Source organism: Hippichthys cyanospilos, chromosome 11 (assembly GCF_059441005.1).
Source record: "Hippichthys cyanospilos isolate Australia breed blue-spotted pipefish chromosome 11, RoL_Hcya_1.0, whole genome shotgun sequence".
Lineage (NCBI taxonomy): Eukaryota > Metazoa > Chordata > Actinopteri > Syngnathiformes > Syngnathidae > Hippichthys > Hippichthys cyanospilos.
The window spans coordinates 8,133,693-8,150,055 of record NC_142379.1 but is presented as its reverse complement, the minus strand read 5'-3'; the positions used below and the strand labels follow the sequence as shown (position 1 = coordinate 8,150,055).

Sequence of the window (16,363 nt, the reverse complement as noted above, 5' to 3'; positions counted from 1 at the left end):
AAGAAGATAAAGAAGAAGGAAGAGGTGATAATAAGCTGCTCATTTAGTGTTGCTTTGTGATTGAAGTAAGTAGGCCATTCCTGAACTGTGGACTGGTTTCTAGTCAATCACAGGGCACTAAGTTCATTTAGTGGGAATTAAACTCACGTTGCATGCATGGAAGTCAGGTGACTCCATTTATTATTTATTTTATTATTATTGCCCCGGCAAAGCCGTGAGTCTTTTGAGGATTAGCAGTGCAGAGAACGAATGGTTTAATAGTCATTGCAGTTTGGTATGCAACTCAAATGTTTTCAGAGTAGAGTGAGTGGACCCCTCATTTTATCTATTAGACTTGTTTTTTTACAATGAATACATAATTATTGTTTTTCTTTTAATTAGTAATATGTTTACAGTTATATTCCATTCTAAGTGCAGTTTTTCTATGATTTTTGTTTCAGAAAAACAAGAAAATCAACAACATTGCTATAGTTGATGCTAACCAAATTTTTCACTTTAATTCCATGTTTCAGAGATTCAATTTGGAAGAATGTACAATACAGTATTCTTTCTGTTTCAATTGGTTAATGATAGGTTGGAAAAAAAATATTAATTTACAAGCAGTAATCATTCCTGCTCGGCATTTAAATTGGCGCTTGTCACATATGACATACATTCTGTGATGTATTAGCTGGGACCTCAACACCTGTTAGCAGAGCCAAGGAATTTTTACAGCATTTGACATGCCGATGCCTGAACAATTTGTATCACGTAAAACACAATATGTAGTCAGTGTATTTTACTAACGTTGCTAACGTTACTCGACCCATTCTAACATTATTAAATAATTGTATTTATTTGGTATTGTCAACAGGCCTCCTCTATATCCAAGAAATACAGAAAATTTGAATCCTGTTTTTTCCTCTCTGTAGCTGACACAAATTGACACGAAAACAAAATCTCAAATACTGGTTACAATATTCAAAATCTCAAATACTGGTTATAATATTCAACAAATATGTTGCCATTTTGATTAATGTTATACGGTAGATTTCAAAGGTGGGTAATTTTGTCAGTTTGACATTGGACTGCAAGTGAATTGTGAAAAAAACATAGGTATGCAGACAATTTAACAACCTTTTTACTGCCAATTTTCTTATGTAATGCATTGTGTGGACTGCATACTTTTAAAAAAATTCGGACTATCAAGCTTTCAGGCAGAATTTGGACCAAGAAATGTTATCATCAAGGACTGCCAGGTACTGAGCATTGTTGAAAGGGAGGGGTTCAAGAAATGGTTTCAAATCCTAACACATTACTGAAGAAATGTTTAGCCAAGTAGTTGATCTCTGTAATTATTTTTTAATTTACCGTACTTTTTTTTTTTTGACTATTTACAGTCTCATTGAACGGCACTGTTCATTAGATTGGAAATTTGCATATACAGAACAGGGTTCTGCGTTTCGTCATGTGACATTTGCAAGCTGTGCAATGATTGGTGGTTACCTGAGAAACTGTGATATCATTTTCAGCCAGCAGCAAGCGGCAATTTGGCCACCACCTAATTTGAATTAGGTAGGTTTTGCTCTGTAATTCATATTCCACAAACCTTTAAATAATCACAATGGCTTGAACATTGTGGAGCTGCTTCGAACAATTTATTGTACGCAAATAAAAAAGTGAGGAGGTTCACTCCCTATTTAAACCAAGAGTGCCATCTAGAGGAGCAAAAAAAAAAATCAAAAGTGGTTCATGAGGCTTCATATTCCCATCCTCAGGACCCTCAACAATATTAGGGAAATCATAAAACTACAAATATGGAAACCTTTCGCCCTCTCACTTTTTATGCTCATCCTCATTGCCTTGCAAGAGAGTGCTCTCTAAAAGCTAGAAATATTGCTTTAAAAACAAAAAAACTTCACTTTCACAACATTTTCACAAGTTGGCCACGTAGCACTATTGGCATATTCCAACTTTACTGGAAAACAAGAAAAAACAAGAGAATTTGTAGAAGACACACAAAAGAAAGTTTTTTTTATTTGTTTTTGTTTTATATTGTTTTTTTTTCCTTTTTTCACGTCATGACTCATGTAAATCATCTATCTACCTTACCATTGCAAATGTGTGAAATCATATTCAAGACGTTATATGTTCTTCAACTTCAAAGTTGTATTTCCAATGTCTGTCCAGTCTCTAGGGACACATGTATAGAAAAGAACCCATCAAAGGCTTAAAATTCTATATGCTTCTACTTATGAGTGAGGAGTGAAAATTTTGAAACATTTCGTTGCATTAGTCAGCTCACTATTTATTGTGCGCTCAATGTTTTTTTTATACACTACAATTGTGAAGACAAGCTTAAAAAAAGACATACGACACATAATACAAAAGACTGAGTGAAAATAACTCTTCATGTCAAACACAATGTGAAGCTGCTTCCAGTTTTTGTTGTTTTTTTCCAAGTACTCCTTTTAAGGTGTAGTCCAGATGCAAGACATTTTCCATATTGATCATGAAAGTTAGCACCAAACATGATTGCATGTTATGTCCATGCATAAAATATACAGTAAGTATAAAGTACAGTAAGTACACGTATTGATTTTTATCTTCAAGACTCATATGTTAGTGCATAAACACAATAAAAGTAATTGTATAAAATATGAAGGTTGAACAATATATCGTGATTCAGATTCAGTGGATTTTAGATCACTTATTTTAATTACAATAGAAAATTTGATAAGACAATAGGATATTAATTATTTTACAACTATTAAAAACAGGTCAATGAGCACGCAAAATTTTGAGATCAAATAGGTATCAAAACAGACATAAATAATATTGTGTGTATTGTATGTTTTTGCTTTGGAAAAAAAAAATCACTGCTCACACCCAGCATGATGTTAAAACATGCTTGAGAGGCCCTAATTGTACTACAGATGTGTCTGGGAAAAAAACTAAACAAAACTAAGCCTAATGTGTTGAGGTAATACAAGTGAATAATAAAACATAGTTGACAACTTCAGCAAGAATTTTAGCAGCAATGTAAAAAGAAAAAAAAGCCAAGAGATGTTATTTCATGATATGAATGTGATGGCCTGATCTGGAATGGCAACAATACAAACCTTCTGGAAGACAAGCTACCGCTCAGCTTTTATTTTATAGCGAAGAACAAGGTAGGTGGCCAACCGCAATATGACAAAGAAAATGCCCAGGACGATGAAATCAATGTAGAGCTTGGCATCTTCCACGTCTAACAGCTGTAGAACCTCCTCGGGTTGTTGGAAGCGACATGCCTTGCCCGGACACTCCAGTTCCGAACGATTCATCCCGTAGATGGACAGAATTACTCCTTCAAAACCATACCTGTGGGAGATGTGCAAACATTCTAATTCTTCTTCTGTGCAGACAGTGCGGTTTTTTTTTCCTTTTAACAACATTGGTGATTCATCCTAATGCAGGGATGGAGCTAAATGGTGAGAATTTATCTCTGGGATTAGTACAAACTATTGTATTGAAAATGTTCTGATTTTGTTTATTTTGATGAAATTTGGGTTATATATTCAATGGAAGGAAACCAACGATTTTTTTAATATAATATAATTGCTTAAATTTAAATATTTTTTAATTAATTTCTACATTTATGCAGTTTTTGTTAACATTCTTGGATCATGGTGGCCATCACAATTGTACCCTACAGGTCATGAAAGGTGTCGCTTAAAATGCTCAGTGTTGAATAGTCTTGCACCACTACACTTCATGTTGTATGTGCCAAAAAAAGGACACAAGAGGGCGCCAAATATTATCAGCGACAACTAACCCAAGGCAAACTGAGCTTTTTTGGCGGCATATTTCCAAAAGTCCGTAAAATAAAGTAGTCGATTTCCAGCATCTACGAACATCATACACATATTTTTCATTTTGTAATAACTAGAAAATGAGTAGTGAATCTTTTTGTAACTGTGAGCTGTTTTTAGGTAGATGTTTCGGAACATCAGGTTGATTAGTATATTGTTGTGACCAAAAACTTATCAAAAATTTTCTAAGCGGCAGATAGTGTGGCCCCCGTGGATGTGATCTGATGCAGATACTGCACACACCTGACATATGACACATAAGAGCTCCACTGCAGGTACTTCGGAATTGTATCAAAGTTCACAAAGAATCCAGAGAAAAGCAGCACCGGGATGGCTGTGACTGGTCCAACGAATGTGGCCACCTGTATACGGGTACAGTGGACATAGTTAGACACACAAGGTGAATCAAGAAAAAAATGTTTTTTGCCTTTTATATATATATATAGTACCTGCAGCGAGGTGGAGGCTGCGCCAACTAGCAGGCCGAGGGATTGAGCGACTAGGGAAGTGCAAATGGACAGCGCTATGAAGAGGAGATAACGGCTGACCTCAGGAGGCTGCTCTGTCATCCAGTACACAATACTGCAGTACATTATGGGGCAGATAACCTAAAACAAAAGATCGTTAAGATTATAATACTGCTGATTGCCTTCCCAACTGGCTACACTACTCCAGTCTAGTATGATTGCTTCATCATATTTACTATATAAATGGTGTTTTAGTTCACATTCATGTAGCCTATTGTATACAGTATGCCTACTATTGCGTTGAGTTTAAAATAGTATACCACATACGGTTGTCATTCTACTGTTAATTTCATTGGCCAGTTTTTTTTAAAACCACAGTTTCTAATGACTACTGACTTGACTGATGAAGGCGAGGAGTTTTCCAGTTTGAGACATATAACAAATTAGCTCAAATTGTTTGAGAGAAAATCAACATCATCGTTATGCCTGCTTACTTGTACCTACAAATGCTATGGCTTGGTCATTCAATACCACAGTGAGCATTGAACTCGAATTGACATGATTTGTTTTGGGGTTTTTTGCCCCAATAACCAGGATTTTTTTTTTTCCAATGAGAAATCTGGCCATTAAGTATCATTTCTTAATTTACACCAGTGCAAATGTAATGAATGCAAATGGGAAAAGAACCTTAAATGAAACTCACTAGCAAGTGGCTATATTTTTTATTTATGTTTTTAAGAATAGTAAGACACACAAACACGTGAAAAAAAAATTATCTCTTGGTGAGCACTTTCAAGCACGGATTTGGGTAACTCATTTGCTTCTTGGATGCTCTTTGGTCCCTGCGGACATTTTGTTTGTGGCCTCTGCACTAGAGAGAAGCGAATTATTTGTGCATTTCTATTCTTCAAAAAGAAAAAATTGCCACCATAGAGCTGTTCATCATTTTTTGTTGCTTTTCTGTTCACGCTTGTATTAGTTTAATTTTGGGAATATTTACGAATAAAACTAGTACAGTTCAAAGGTCATTATCGATATTCACAACCAAATCGGACCGTTTGAGGAAGTGTGCATCAAAGAGGTTGACCCACTGTCATCAGTGACCAATAAGCAGCACTCATTTTCTACTGTAAAATATTGTGAATATCTGATTACAGATTCTTTTATTCCAAAACTCGACTACCACCAACCCACTTGGAATGGAATATCAGCCATGGTCTTGGCCAGATAATAGGCTTTCAGGCTGTACCAGTAGTTCAGATGCTCCCTCAAAAACACTGACATCTCCAGAGGAACTGTAATGTAAGAAACATCTTTACTGATTGATCAGGAAAACGCTGCTGTCACCGCTCTTGGCACTTTTCATACTCACAGGTTAATACAGTTGGCATGAGTGCTCCAAACATGAGAAAAAGCATTGAGAAGAAGAGAAATCCAGTGTTGTTAAGCACCTTGCTGGCATCATTACCAATGTTCAGATACAGCAACCCTATCAACACACCTATGACAATGTGAGACATCAGTCTGAGGTGGGTCAAAACCTGAAAGCAAGGGAGTAGAAACAGCATATGACATTATAGTGTGTCTATAATTTTAGTTTCACGGTTGCAAGGCTCTGTAATCAGGTACCTGGTCTCGACAAATCGTTATGAAGGTTCTCTTGAAGAGGACGCAGAATTGCGTCAGTGTGCTTGTGGCAAACGTATGTCTCTCAATATGTCCCGCATCCTGAGGAAAATATTGAGAGAAGCAAGGCTTAAGCATTGTCTTCCTTTTTTGATGGAAAGGGAAATTGGCACTTGGTTTAGCGCCTACCTTGGAGGGTTCTTTAGTGCAGACCAATGAGCCGTTGGTATCACATTGGATCTTCTTCTCTTCAGTTGCACACATTCCTCCTTGGACTGCTTCAACCAAAACTGGGTTCAAGTCTCCATACTCTCCTGATGCCACTTCAATGACTGAATCAGAATCAGGAAGAAGTCATTTTAAAATGAGATCAATAAGAAGTTTGATGATCTTAACCTTTCACTCAGAACCACTTAGTCGCCACACTGCAAGGAATGTGCCATCCCTTGACTTAAATACTGCAAGAATGATGTGGAAGAAAATGACCCAAAAATGGTAAAAAAAAATAAATAAATAACTGCACAAGCACTCATGTAGGCAAAGGTGACTTACTGAAATCTGCAGGGTTGTGATAGGTAGGACAGTAAAGTCCCAGTCCCTTCAAATATGGGATGAGGTATTGTCCCGTGCCTTTGTAAATACACTGACCCTGACCAAGAATGTAGAGCTGTGAAAAGACAGATTTTTTTTGGATCATTAACTTTTTGGGTTGTGGTATTATCGAGAATGTCAGTAGAGATGAATATGAATAACTTAAGTGTTTTGTTTCAACCAATTTAAGATTGATTGGTAAGCATGGACCACAAAAACTTCAGCAAACATCAAGTAAAATCAATATTTTCTCATAGATACAATCGAAAAATCAATTAGAGATTTCATGAAGACTGGTAAGAAAAATGATCTAAAATAAAAGCAGAAGAAATCCCGCAATTTGAAACAGGTTCACAGAATGAAGAAAGTAACAAAAGTAACACAGCTGGGCAAAAAAGGACAGATTTAAGCACAAAAAAATATATAGGATAGGAAAAAAAACTTGCTCAAAACCTTCAACAATTTCAAAAATATCACTTTGCTTCCATTTGAGTGAAGATGAAATAATGTACAGTATACCTTGTCAAACATCTCAAAGAGTTTAGCACTTGGTTGGTGGATCGTGCAGATGATAGTTCTTCCTCCCAGTGCTAAAGAACGCATCAGGGACACTACCTGATGACATGATACGCTGTCTAAGCCACTGCAGAGACAAACAAAGGCACAAACTTATCAGAAGAACCACAAAGAAAAAAAAATGAATGATAAAAATAGTTTGAAGACAATTAAAGGCCAATATAGTTTCTTTTTAGCCATTTTCGGGGGTGCTCAAGTGTACCTAAATATCAGCAAATTTAAGATATTATTTGATTTAAGATATTATTTGGTTATTTTTCATGCCATATTCACACAATTGTTAAGTATTAACAACTGTACCTTGTTGAAACTCAATGATATAAAAAAAAAGAATTACAGCAATGTGTGGCTTTTGAGAAGTGATGACTACTTGAAAAGTGTTTTTCTTCTCTTTCATAAATGTGTATTAAAATGTACCAAGTAGTTAAAATGTACTTTGTCAGCGACGCGAACTACAAGCAGTGCCCCAAACCTGCGGAAATATTTTACTAAAAAGGAAAGGAGTGGCACAGTCACATATAAAATTCCTAAGTATTCTGACCGTATTTGTGAATTATTGAGTTATCACACACAATTTAAAATACAGCCCGTAAGAGTCAACGGATGAGTATTTCAAATTCTTACCTGGTAGGCTCATCAAAAAACATGACTGGTGGATTGTTGACAAGCTCAAGGGCAATGGCGAGGCGTTTACATTGACCACCCGAGAGTGAGCTGGTACGAGTATGAGCGCAGTCAAGAAGCCCCAAGGCAATCAAAATATCGTTTACCTATCAAAGAAAGGTGGAAATCAACAAAGATAAGAAAAATAATAATAATTTGGGAAATCACGACATTAAAGCACAATCTATATCTTTTTTGTCAGCTAACAACATTCAAATTACTTCTCGGTTTCCAGGTTTAAATATTTTGACAATTTTTAAATCATTTTCTTCCACATCATTCTCACAGTAATTGAGCCAAAGGAGGGCACACTTCCGGTAGTGTGATAACTAAGTGGTCATGTCATTTTGAACTTTGACATTTTGTCACCATCTGGGTGAAATTTCAGCTCCCTCGAGGCCTTACTTCAGTGATTCAGTCTCTCTGTACCCACATGCAGCTATGATTACTCAGCACATCATTTTGAGCCTGCCCAAAATTGCTAAACTGCCTTTGTATTCTTTGTCTACTTTTTCTGTCCGGTTTACCAGTTCTTTCTTCACATCCATAGACTCATTGAGCTTCAAGTTGGCCGACACCTGTAACATAAATATAACAATAAATGGCGAGTAATGAAAAAAATCCAGCATCAGCAAAGACAAACATTATGTAGATAATGTATTTTTCTGACTATCCTGTAAGTTTTTTTTATAGTTTAGCTCATGCTCAAACCAAAAAAAAAAGCTCTTTTTTATTTAGATTGAGCCCTCATAACCAACGCAACCAACTTATGCTTAATGTACCTGTTTTGTGAAATAATGTCTTTGACTTTATTATAAGCAGCTTGTGTTTGACATATTTCCATTTGTAATGCCTGACCCACTGAGCTCCACGTACTGATGGGTAAATGAAGCCTCATGAGCCACTTATGATGTTTTGTTGTTACTCCCCAAGAGGTTGCCCTTGGTTAATAAATTAAGGTCAGCGCAATGGCAATGTAAAATTTTCCACTGTATTTATAAAACGGCAATGCCATTTGGAGGAGTAAAAACATATCAAAAGTGTTTCATGAGGCTTCATACTCCCATTGTTGTCTCCTGCTATTTTTTTAGGGTGCACTCTTAATTACTGAATGGCATATTTGATCGACTCGCTCAAATGGTTGGAGGGAAGCACGCCCGACTGGTAAAAGGGGTTTTGAGTGCAGGAGATTAACTGTTCTTAATCGCGGTTTTTGGAAAAGAATTTTATCCAATAAATGTGACTAATACTCCATAGCAACTTGTACTGATTGTGTTTTCTTGATCATGATGTATTTTCGGTTGATGTGACTTAAACTTCAGAGCTACCCAAAGGAAAACAAATCTATCTATATGGTAATCTATTTTTTCAAATTTTTGTTGTTATTTTTATGTTTTATTGCCTACTTTATTATTTGCTTGATTATGGAATGTAGTCTGCACGGCGAAGTGAAGAGATTAAGAATTTAATTGTGTAGTATTACTATGCAAATGACAATAAAACTCTTGAATCTACTATGTTCATCCTCACCATCATGGCTTCCCGTGCAGTGAGATGTGGCAGAAGCATGTCTTGCTGCATGATATAGCATGACATTTTCCTAAATGACCTCAGGTCCCTGGGTCGCCCATTCACAAGGATTTGGCCCTTCATTCCTGTTTCCCTAATAAGAAGGAAACATTCATTTGGGACCGAAAAGATAAAAGTTTCACAGATACAACAATGCAGAACTGTATGATGATGACGTCATCACATGGCTTTATTTTTAAACCTTTTAACCAGAGTTGACATACTTTACAAAGTATTTAGTTTCATGTAAAGCAAACACAGCTGCAAAAAAAAATAAAAACCACAGTTAACTCACCTGTATCCTGCCAAAATGTTCATTAAAGTAGACTTTCCCGCACCTGAGGGACCCATGATTCCTACAAGCTCCCGACTGCAAAATTTCCCAGAGAGGCATTTCAGTAAGGCTTTGAATCCTGATGACGATAAAAATGGCATTCATCAGTTATGGATTTATGATGTGTGTGGAAAAAATAAATAGAAGCCTCTTTTCCACGTTGCCAAGTTATGAATGTAATATACTTATGGATACCCTCTGTAGTGTCCAGCACAGACAATACAGAATATGCATTTGTGATCTAAAGTCACAACACCTCAAATGTAATTCAGATGACTCTGGAAAAGGATCTCAAGATTACAGCCACATGTCAATAATTTGACATTAAGCCAGTGCTTCTCAATTATATTTTAAGAAGCTCCCTGAGGAAAGAGAAAACCTCTGCAGCAACTATAAATATTATTATCGATAAAAATATTTAAGCATACCTAAACCTGTATCACTATGTACATTAACAAAAAAAGGAATATAAATTAACTTTCAACGAGTATTAACGACTTTTTACAGCGTCTACATGGTTATCTTTGTCAAAAACAGAAAAAAAAACCAAGGGCATCAAAGTATCTGAAAAAAATTATGGCAAGCAATTATGGATAATTACAATTATCCTTAATATGCCAAAAACAAAGTCATCAGCAAAGTTGTTTGGGAGTGCTGTTGTGTATTTATGATGTTCTGTATGACTGCTTTTTCACCTGAGAATCCCTTTGAAACTGTGCTGATTCAGGGCTTTACAAATAAACTGACTTGACTAAAACACTTGTCTTTGACATTCACGCATTTTGAGTTTCTTTGTGGATGTATTTCATAATCAAAACAAGTTGAATCAAGTGCTGTGAAATGTTTGCCTCAAGCTAATGTCCTCATTAAATAAGTTTGTTGTCAACTTCGACTTGCAAGCCTAGTGAGGATTAACGATGGATGGATGGATGGATGGATGGATGGATGGATGGATGGATGGATGGATGGATGGATGGATGGATGGATGGATGGATGGCATTGGTGAATCGCAGACACGTATTTGAAATGAAGTGACAGATTTCTCCTGTTGGACTTATCTCAGAAAGGCATGTACCAGAAATATTAATATTGTGACTCAGTCAAGGATATTTGTGGTTAGCAATAAAAAAAAAACGCCAGCTAAGCTTTAAAATGAATACAAAGATTAGATAAAAAAGTATAGCTAATTGGGTCCAGACAATACCTAACAGGCAAATTGAGGTATTAAAGTGTACGAAAGATAAGTTTAATGTGCAGTACCTCTCCTCCTACAGCACGATCCCTCCCGAATGGTGTAAGAGAGGTCTATAAACTCAAGATCCACAGGTGAGCGTTTCGGTAGATGGGTGAAGTGTTGTGCTTCCGCGATCTGGTTTTCAGCCTTCTTTAGCTTCACTGTGGAAGCCTCGTGTTGCTGAGTACCTCCATTACAAATGACACCGTCCTCCATGGAAATTGTCACAGAGTCGGGTTCCAATGCCTTGTTATCCATGCTTGTCCTCTGTGAGCTTGAGATACTGTAACAGAGAAAGGGATAATAAGATACTGTAAGTGCTATCTACTGGAATTCCTTTATAAACGGCATTTTCTAGAAGTGTATAAAGAAAGCTTAATTTAAAATATTTTCCAAGTTAATCTTTATAATTTGGTGATTTGTAACCCAAATCCATCCTCCTGACAAGACTCAAAGGAGCAGAACTATGTACTCAAAGTCTTGATCGCAAAGCTAACATCAAAATGGAGATATAATCTACTTGTTTTATACAGAGTACTGTATAAGTGGTTCCCAAGTTTGAGGTGGTACAGTAATTTGTCCTCTTTGAGGCAGAGGTCTCATCTAATCTTTCATGGGGGTTCTTAATCCTCTGGAGGATTAAATTCAACTTTTTTTTTTTTCAGCCTTGATCTGTTCGGAGCGGGAGGGGCTGCAATTACCTCCTTGGGAAAAATCTGCAGACTCATGGACAATACCAAGCCAAGCTAATGTATGGGAAATGAGTACTTTTTCACTTGCCCTCTACTTCACACTTAGGCACACTCATTTGCCTGACAGCGTGGACTGGGAGGTCTGAATCTTTTCTTTTAGGTAACAAAGGGTTCTGATAGAGAAGGCAGGGAACAGGAGGGACATAATTAATGCCAACATGTCACGAGTCCACCTGAATTGTCCTCTGAAAGAGAGGCACAGTCCACAGAGAGAAGAACTCAGTGGCCCACGATAATACCACCTCAGGTGCTCTGTTAAATTTCAGTCACATTTGAAATTTGTTGCTAAATATGTCAATTAAACACATGTGATTTGATGTGAAAAGCAAATAAAGAGTAATGAGATCATTTGATCCTTCACTTGTGCACTCTGTTGAAAATACGATATGCAAAATTCACAAAAGTGTGTATTCTACAGACATGAGCAAAAAAAAAAAGTTGCATATCACTACAATGGAATCTAAAACTTTCAGGAAGCATTTCTGGATTAAAACTGACCTGTCTTGAACCATGCCAACTTTTCCTTCTACAGGGAAGTTAAAACTATGCACTCATTGCCCCCTCTGACATTAAGGTCAGGAAATCACATGTGCTATCCAAGAACAAAGAAATCCTTCCATCCAGAGTACATTCTGGGAAAAAAAAATGCCATCATAATCATATTCACTGTGAAATCTCAGCCAGTATTCAAAAGTGTACATGTCAAGTGCACAACAACAACAATAGTGCCTGCAAGTTTAGCGATGACGATGCAGACAAATGTGCCCAAAGATGAATGATGAAAATGTCCATGTACCAAAACAAGGAAATGGTTGCACACAAGGTATGGAGCAGTGTCTGTGACTAAAATGCTTTCCCCGCACTTCGGCAGTCCCACGTCTCTTATTCTGTTTTGTAAAGGTCCGATGCTGTTTTGAAAACAGTAAACTCGGAGCATAGGAACTGTCTGACGGATATTTTGTATTTTGTGAAACTTTGGTAAATTGCAAAGTCACTGTTTGTTTGTTGTCTTCTTTTCAGGAAGTTTAAATTTAGGGACCTTTGTGATTTTTTTTTTAATATTTAGCACATTTATAGTCAAATAGTTATGTTATTACAGTTATGACATGGTGTCCAAGTGGTTTGCACATTTGCCTCACAGTTGCTGTGTCTGAGCATGGGTCTTCCTGTGTTGATTTTACATGCTCTTCCCATGATTGTGTGCTTTTGCAGGGTATCACAGTTTCCCCTCACATTAAAAAACATGTCTGATAGGTTCACTAGAAGACTCTAAACTGTCCATAATTTGTCTGTACCATCCTGAGAGCCAGCCTATTCATTTGTGTCCACTCTGGTGGGTGGGTGGGGACGCAACAGCCATTGTTCTCTTGTGGAGATAAACCGACACAACAGTGAATCAGCTGGATCTCTGGAGACAATGTGTATGTTATGTAAATATATTGAGATGTCTTGTGTGTGTGTGTGTGTGTGTGTTTGTGAGTATTTGTACTGTATAAGTAAAGCTACCTTGTCTTTCTTATATGTACCCTACACATGACTGATGACGTGTGAACATGGTTTCGCTCTGGATGTTTTTTTGTTTTTTTTTTTTTTTGGCATTATGGGGATTTTATTTCTAGAGTAAACATCTTGTGATCCATCTATCAACTATCAAACTAAAGATTGTAAATGACGACTACCCCTGAACAGAGGTGTGGCCAGAAAAACTTCAGTGGGGCAACCAGGTGACACAACACTCCAGTGAGGGGTGGCCAGGACAAGAATAGACAGACTGGAATTGCACTGACATCAAAACATAAAGCTCCAACTATTACATCAACCGATCAGAAGCCACGGTACTTAATGACTCACTTACAATCTACCAAACACATGATCCCGTTATCTCCTGAAGCTTTTTGACTGGGGTTGTTTTTGTACTTGATGACATGGATCGCTTGCAGCCATTAATGAAACAATGAATTCTGAAACCTCTCAGAAAATCCTGCAGGCAAATGTTCAACTTTAAATTGACAGTGATGGGAAAATGAAGCCTCATGAGCCACATGGGCTGTTTTTTACTCCTTGATTAGGTTCTCTGGGTTTAAAGATAAAACTTTAAACAGAGGGCCATCTAGAAAAGCAAAAAATATACATCAAAATTAGTTCATGAAGCTTCATTTACTCACACTTGGGTTATGCAGTAGGACTGCAACGCAAACCAGACCAGCAGGTTCACATCAAAATTGGCTCAAAAATGCAAGCTTTTGAGCAACCAAATTGAAGTCAGGCTTTAAATTTAACTGTGATTCTAACGTTGAACACATCATCATTAAAATTCCTCCAATATGACTGACCTAAAACAATACTGTGAAGAAGAGTGAGCGAAAATTCCTCCACGGTGATGCAAAGATTCATCATGAGTCATCTCGAAATGCTTGGTTTTATTTATTGCTGCCTAGGGTAGTACAACCAATTTGATTTGGGAGGCAGTTAAACTTTTCATACACATTCAGGAAAGTTTTAAATGGAACTTTGAGTCCAAAGTGTCAAAAAATATTTTAGATACTTTGGGATTACCATGGTAGTGATTAGTATTTAACACAAGAAGGCATAATCTATAAATACCGTATCTCAAGATCAGACCGAGCAAAGTAAGTTAATAGTCCAGGTCTCTCGTGACTTTGTAAGCTCAATTGTTGAGGAGGTTTAATGAAAAAGATGAGAACCATTTCTTCTCTTTCAAACAATGAACCTAACATCGTATCACTCATAATACATATAAGGTGAATGCCAAAAAATGGTCACAAAGACATTGTATATGATTACTTAATTTTTTAAGACAACTGAGATAGATTCAATTATTAAATGGCTTTGAAAAAACAATTATACATTCTTTTACTATTGATATTCATTTTTTATATTCTTTCAACTACAGTTATATCCAGTAGCCTTAATAGATTTCTTTATTTGTACAGTTAGGTATTAGAATAATTATGACACACTTCTTAGTTTTTTTCTCTATGGCTTCAATGAAGTTGTTTTAGCTCGCTATTGGCATAAAACATGTCATACAAAAGCATCTATCAAGAAATGCCGAAAACAATTAAAATGTTTCGAGTGAGAAGAGCTTCAATGAAGAATGGTTTGAAAGTGTAACTTGTATGACTTTCAGGTATCTGCTTTAAGATGTTTTTTTAAATGTCAGACAGCATTCACAACACATCAACAATAATCTACCTCGTAAATTTCAAAATTAGGCGATGATCTTACGTTATTTGTTGTCAGGTATGATGTCCAATTTTTGTGAGGGTTCTTGAATCTCCCGTATCCGGTCGAGAGTGTTCTACACCATTTCTGCTGGCGGGGCCCCAGCTGAGAGGGCGCATCAGTACAGGAGGGACGTAGGTGGAGGGGTGGGGTCGGCTCGGGTTGACATGGTAGGTGGATACCGTCGATGGCTGGAGGAGGGGTTGTTCTGACATACCTGAGTCACATGAGGGGATTAAACAACACCTCTTGGAAATGTCACTTTTTACCATTCTTTATCGTTGCTGACCCATGGCCTCATGATTACAAAGAATGTATTTCTACTTCCTGTTAATTGTTTTTCAATATCAACTTCACATAAACATACAATATGAAGTTAACGTAATGTGGAAGTCCCTGTAAGTGGGTCAAACTAAACACAGTGTATCCTCATTCAAAATTGCACTGTCTGATGAGGATTAAACATGTAGAGCTTGATTTGCAGTACATTTACCTCATTAATAAGACCGAAGCTTTTGAAAATGAGAGAAACTGTAAAAGATTCCAAAATAGACCAGTACTCAATTTTGACTAAGGCTTTCCTTTTTATTATTTAATCAACTCTAAAGGGGAAACTTGATTTCTACAAATACAATTATATGTCTGATTATAATCATACATACATTTACATACAATATATTTCAACTTCATCTGGATAAAAAAGGCGCATTGGATGAAGGCAGACACAGAGAAGCTAAAAACAGGAGTTAAATTGATACACAAATAGTAGTGGAACACTAAGAAAATTCATATTTTTATTCATCTCCAACACTATTTCTGAGCTGTGGTAGATACTTCTTAAAAATTGTAAAATGTTTGTATTATTGCGAAAATTTTACTCTCAGATTTTCAATAGCAAGAAGTCCATCAATACCGGACGGAGATAGATCTCTTTCAAAAGCTTTAAATGCCTCAAGGTACGTATTTTCTTCGAGCTGCTGTGGAACATCCTGCGGAAGTTGGAGTCACAGTCGAATTCCTCAGTAGTTCGGTATGTAGCAAAAAGGCAACAAGCCACAACTCGTCCACCAGAGTTGCATATCTCAAAGGCTGAGAAGGCAGCTAAATGTGACACATACGTGTATGGACATGAAAACCTTGAACAATGGACATTTAGTTCCCTTATCCTTTGTCTTGTCTTGGGTTCATGTGTCTCTCATTCATATCAATGTCCCTCTAAGTTGCCAAAAGGAAAACATACTTCACTAAATAAACTGCCATTACAAGACGCAACGAGACACTTAATTCTGGTGTTTTTATGATCAGCAGCAATTCACATGAAGACTAGACATTTAAATTCTCAATTTCTTCAAGATTTTCACTGGTTGCAGTGTGAAAGTAAAAATAATAATGAGCCACTTTATTTATTTTAGCTAAACCCTGCTACATGCTCACATAAGCTTGCATATGCTAATAACACTTTCCTTGAGTCA

The 16,363-nt window shown here is 36.7% G+C and overlaps 1 protein-coding gene across 2 annotated transcripts; it reads right to left on the bottom strand.

Moving 5' to 3' along the window:
• Positions 1 to 2,674: 2,674 nt before the first annotated feature.
• Positions 2,675 to 15,021, bottom strand: LOC148415715 (ATP-binding cassette sub-family G member 4-like). Of its 2 annotated transcripts, XM_088427308.1 has the most exons (15): positions 14,895 to 15,021; positions 10,920 to 11,176; positions 9,621 to 9,738; positions 9,287 to 9,419; positions 8,284 to 8,334; positions 7,718 to 7,863; positions 7,037 to 7,160; positions 6,479 to 6,593; positions 6,116 to 6,258; positions 5,930 to 6,028; positions 5,673 to 5,841; positions 5,495 to 5,595; positions 4,283 to 4,441; positions 4,077 to 4,195; positions 2,675 to 3,342 (listed from the first exon to the last, which is right to left on the bottom strand). In XM_088427308.1, exons 2-15 carry the CDS (start codon positions 11,149 to 11,151, stop codon positions 3,117 to 3,119), a joined length of 1,935 nt encoding a protein of 644 aa, XP_088283434.1. In that variant the 5' UTR covers positions 11,152 to 11,176; positions 14,895 to 15,021; the 3' UTR covers positions 2,675 to 3,116. The 2 variants fall into 2 exon arrangements, with proteins under 2 accessions (XP_088283434.1, XP_088283433.1); XM_088427307.1 differs by having other exon boundaries at positions 5,930 to 6,258.
• Between the last annotated feature and the right edge of the window lie 1,342 nt (positions 15,022 to 16,363).

What these genes read in the sequence shown, in the direction of transcription:
- LOC148415715 (XM_088427307.1), bottom strand. Translation starts at nt 11,151, where the DNA reads ATGGATAACAAGGCATTGGAACCCGACTCTGTGACAATTTCCATGGAG. An exon ending in TTTTTTGATGAGCCTACCAG is followed by an intron (nt 7,161 to 7,717) that starts GTAAGAATTTGA and finishes TTGTCTCTGCAG; the next exon opens with TGGCTTAGACAGCGTATCAT. An exon ending in TGGCTGATATTCCATTCCAA is followed by an intron (nt 4,442 to 5,494) that starts GTGGGTTGGTGG and finishes CTTTTGTTTTAG; the next exon opens with GTTATCTGCCCCATAATGTA.